Consider the following 4818-nt stretch of genomic DNA (forward strand, 5'->3'; position numbering starts at 1 on the left):
TTTAAAGCTACACGCAGTGAAAACATCTGTCCCCCGCTGCTTCTGCCTCCATCACCTGGAGCCACTTCACACCTGCTTCTTACGTCTGCTGAATAGTGCTGAGAGAGAAACGCGGCTGCTTTTTAAAGGAGATCTAATGCAGAAATAAATATGTATTTATACGGAATCAGTTCTGCGGTGCACGCACAGAGCAACATCTCCGGTCCCTATAGGTCCCTGAAAAGGAAGAGAAAATAATCACAGCAGGGTGAATTCCTGGATGAACCAGGCAAAAATAAAGCAGACAGGATTAAATGCAATAAAATACTAGCTCACTATCGACAACCATTCGCTTGGAAAGGCTCAGATTGTGCCTCATGGTCCTGCTGCTCCCACTGTGAGTCTCAGCATTAAGACCCTGTTGTTGTGTGGCTTTCCCACAGATTCCACATTTGGGTAAAATAATGTGTATAAAGTGAAAAAAAATTGTATGAGCTAATGCTCAATCTGCCTGTTCCTATGTGCAGAAACATGGCGTCTTATGCGCATCAAAGACGGACCTTTTCTTTAATTACTGCCCACTGAAGGAATATTTGATGGCATTCAGGGTTCAAGGTGGTGTAGCTGCTAACACTACTACTCGATTATCATTTTCATGTTCAGTAATAACATTTAGAGCCAGATTTGAACACACAGTTTCTCACACTTGTCCTTGATACATGATGAAAGCGACAGTCAACCCACGAGGGCTTTCATCCTAAAATATCTTTAAGTTCTTCGTGCAACTAAAAAGCGTTTGAAGAATTATTTCCAAACCGGGCCAGGCGCATTTTGAGACCTTCTCTCGCATAAATTCAAACCCATGAGCAGCTTGTGAAATGATTACGCACACAACGCGGCTCAGAAGTGCCGTGAAAACCTTTGAGAAGCGCTTTGAACCAAAGCCATATTCCTCAAATCTTAAGACCTCCAAATCCCTTCCATAAATGCCCTTTACGCTTCCTTCAGGCCGGTGCTGTGACAGCGGGGCAGAAGAGAATCTGCCCAAGAGGGTGCAGTTATTTTAATAATCAAATGTTTCTTTTGAAAAGCTCGAAATACTCCTGGTATGTTATGATTTTCTAATACTTTTATGACAACGATAAACTTTTTTCCACGCATTTGGCAGCACCGGTTATACGTCTTTAAATGTGTCCATAACTCTGTGTAATTCTTTTTTTACACTGGAGTTCAAATAATTATAGGTCGTATTTAGATGAATGAAACATCTTATTATTATCATCAACAAGAATTCGTTCACTCTTTTTATCCAATTTTTCAATGTCAAAACTATTTGAATTTACTTTAATTTACTACATATTTTCATCCTCATCAAAACATGAATGAAACTAGTCAGTGGTTCATCTTTAATGGATCCGCATAAGCGCGCGCTCCCCATGCGTCTTTACGCAAAAGACAAAAAGTGATTTCTTTTTCTGTTTCTATGATAGTGACACTCTCCCTGGCAACCGCAGGAGATCTGAGACTCGACTTTGACATAATGCAGCTGCGCGAGGAAAAGCGGAGCTGAACCGCTCCACTGAGCTCCTCTCGTGCCACAGCTCGAGCCTCATAAAAATATTTTTCTTTGACTGACAATCCCCAACAAGTCTCTTCTTCTCCTCCTTTTTTCCCTTCTTGTCCCGTCACGTGATCATCCGGTCTCATCCAATGGACATGCGCCCCCCTCCTCTCCTGGTCTCGGGGGCTTGTTGCGTCAAAGCTGCGGCTGGGATGTAACTGGGGGTTCAGCCGGTTACCGAGAGTCTTTGCCTCCGAGCGAGCGCCGTCAGTAAACGGTGCAGCAGGGCAGCGCACGCGTGCTCTGACAGTGCGCGTGACGGCACATGTGAATAACTTTACCCGTGAGTGAGCGGGAGAGCCAGCGGTCAGTTCACCTCATTCAGCCAATGTAGCAGCGTAGCGCACGGGACCGGATAAAGTCTGAGAGGAAACGGCGACGAGCGGAGGCCAGACCGGGAAAAGGAGCGCCTATGACAGCCTCCCTGGTTCTAAACCCTCGCTGGCCAGGGGACACGGTGATGTTTGTGTATGACAACAACTTGGACGACCTGAACAAGAACATGGAGGGGCTGGTGGGCAGCGGCAACTTCGCTGCCAGTCAGTGCCGCAACATCATGGCGCACTCGGCGGCAGCCGCTGCTTTGGGCGGCCACCCGTCCGGCCTGGTGCACTCTTCGGCTGGCTACTCCACAGTGGACGTGTCCGCTTCAGGCTCCGGCGAGACAGGCGCGTCCTCGGGGAAGCAGTGCGCGGCCGGGCCTTGTCCGGCGGCAGCCGTGCCGCACCAGAGCTCCTCGGCTGCCACCGCGTTACCGTACAGCTACTTTGGTAACGGCTACTACCCGTGCAGGATGGGGCGGGGTTCTCTGAAGTCGTGCACCCAGGCGGCCGGAGCCGCGCTCAGCTCGCAGTACATGGACACTACGGTGAACTCTGACGAATACTCGAACCACCGAGCCAAAGAGTTCGCCTTTTACCACGGCTACCCCAGCCCATACCAATCCATGGCCAGCTACCTGGACGTGTCGGTGGTCCAAACGCTAGGAGCCGGGGAGCCGCGCCATGACACCCTGCTCCCCATGGACAGCTACCAGCCCTGGGCTCTCACCAACGGCTGGGGGGGACAGATGTACTGCTCCAAGGACCAGGGACAGGCCGGACACCTCTGGAAGTCCGCTCTGGCTGGTAATACACCGTTTTATTCTCCTCTAAACACATATTTGTACAGTCTGTGCATTTAAAGGAGCTTTGTGCAGTTATGTAGAATTATGTAGGCCCACTGCTAGACAACGTTTAGTCGTGTGTGACATATGTTATTAGGAATGAATTATAGACTTTCTTTTGAAAGTAACCAATTTGATGACATGATTAATATGCTCCCATAATTAAAAACAGTCTTCATGCATTTGGAATAAAGCTACAAAGTTAATATGAGCAGTTCTCTCTACAACAGATAAATAATCAGTGTGCTTTATGCAGAGCTGTGGCTGATGTTAATCACAGCTCAAACAGTCTGAGGGCTAATAAAATAAAATAAAATAAAACAAGCTGTTTGGAGCGGACACGGTGTCACAATGTCAGTATCAGGTCAATATTCATATTCGTTATGGCTCTGCCTCATCGTGCTCATCAGGCCATTGATGGATCAAAAGGTCATGTGTTGCCTGGTACAGAGAGACTGATCTGTTAACCGACAATTAGATTGTTATCAGATGACTTATAATGAAGTATAACTGTCAGCACAATGATTGGACTGGGGTTTCATTATGTGATTCTAAAAGAAGGACGGTGATGCATTCAGATCTATCTATCTTTATTTATTTATTTATTTATTCATCATACAGGGAAACAGACATTAGGCAGTAAATTAAAAATCACTATAAACAGCACATTCAACAGAGGTTTCTAGAACAACTGTCCATTTCCACGTGCATGCACAGTCAGCAGTGCATTGGGGACAGAAGGTGCACGCTCGTGCTGCTTGCAGACGGCAGACATCCACCATGTTGTCTGCCTGTGTCGCAGGATGGATGTCCAATCAGCTCCAAGCATAACGTCGCTGTCCTCCTCCTTTAAGCCGCAGCCAGTAAATGCAACACAGCACACTCGCGCCTGTATTGCACCCTGCTAGAAACCCACAAGTGTGTCCCGCTGTGTGCAGCCTCGCCCTCAGACTGCCCTCTTCTCTTTGTCCGCAGATGTGGTGGCCCACCAGCACGACGGCTCGCCTTTCCGCCGGGGAAGGAAGAAGCGGATACCGTACACCAAGGTCCAGCTCAAAGAACTGGAGAAAGAGTACGCGGCCAACAAATTCATCACCAAGGACAAGAGGAGGAAGATCTCCGCCGCCACCAACCTGTCGGAGCGACAGATCACCATCTGGTTCCAGAACCGGAGGGTGAAGGAGAAGAAGTTCGTGGCCAAAGTGAAGACCAGCGCGCCGTAGCACACACGTCCCTTCGCTTTGGACGATTTAGTGGAGGAACTGTGTGTGTGTTTGCGTGTTATACATCAAGAATGAACACAGAGAAATGACAAAAAAAAGAAAGAAAAGAAACTCAACGTGGTACTCCAGGCGGACTGGGACTGTGCGTAACCGTGTGCGTCCACAAATGGAAGAAAAAGACGAATAAAAAAAAGGACATAAAGGACAAAATAAGACGAAAGAAAAGAACCAAAGCCCTCTGATAAACCGTCTCCTCAGAGGCATCCTGTAAATACAGCACCTTCCTGCCTGCTTTGATGTAACTGTCTGTCTACTGTCTGTGTGTTACTGTTTGTCACTGTTGTCCGTGCCCATGATATAGCCGAAAACACACTATTATGCTGTTCATATTGTTTATAACGCCTGTAAACCAGTAATCAAAGTATAGTGCAACACTTAATAAATTCTTTTAATCCTGATGTAGTCTCCTGCAGCTCTTATATCTTTAAATCCATCAATATCTAAACTGGCTACTTTGGATTCGTGCGCGCTATTTGTTTCTGGTCGTCTCTTCCTCCAAACTATGCCCGTAAAATGTGCAAACGTGCCACACATCCGCATTCAGGTCATATCAAAGGCTGCCATTTGATACCCGCAAAGTGGACAAACAGAGCGGGACGATCCAGCCTCCCCGCGCAGATTAAAAGTGTTTATGAGACTGTGAATTCATATTCGGATCAGGCCTCCCTAAGGAACATCACCACAACAATGATATCCATGTCCTGCTATCATTCCACAGGCCTGCACAGAGCCGTGTGAACAAAAGTCTCCCCGCTAATTAAATCTGACCA

General features: G+C 47.3%; 1 protein-coding gene across 1 annotated transcript; it reads left to right on the plus strand.

The window, feature by feature from the left end:
- Positions 1-1753: 1753 nt before the first annotated feature.
- hoxb13a (homeobox B13a) lies at positions 1754-4446 on the plus strand. Its single transcript, XM_051389176.1, has 2 exons — positions 1754-2727; positions 3741-4446. Exons 1-2 carry the CDS (start codon positions 2013-2015, stop codon positions 3986-3988), a joined length of 963 nt encoding a protein of 320 aa, XP_051245136.1. The 5' UTR covers positions 1754-2012; the 3' UTR covers positions 3989-4446.
- The last annotated feature ends 372 nt before the right edge of the window (positions 4447-4818 follow it).

Source organism: Dicentrarchus labrax, unplaced genomic scaffold (genome assembly GCF_905237075.1).
Source record: "Dicentrarchus labrax unplaced genomic scaffold, dlabrax2021, whole genome shotgun sequence".
NCBI classification, from domain to species: domain Eukaryota; kingdom Metazoa; phylum Chordata; class Actinopteri; family Moronidae; genus Dicentrarchus; species Dicentrarchus labrax.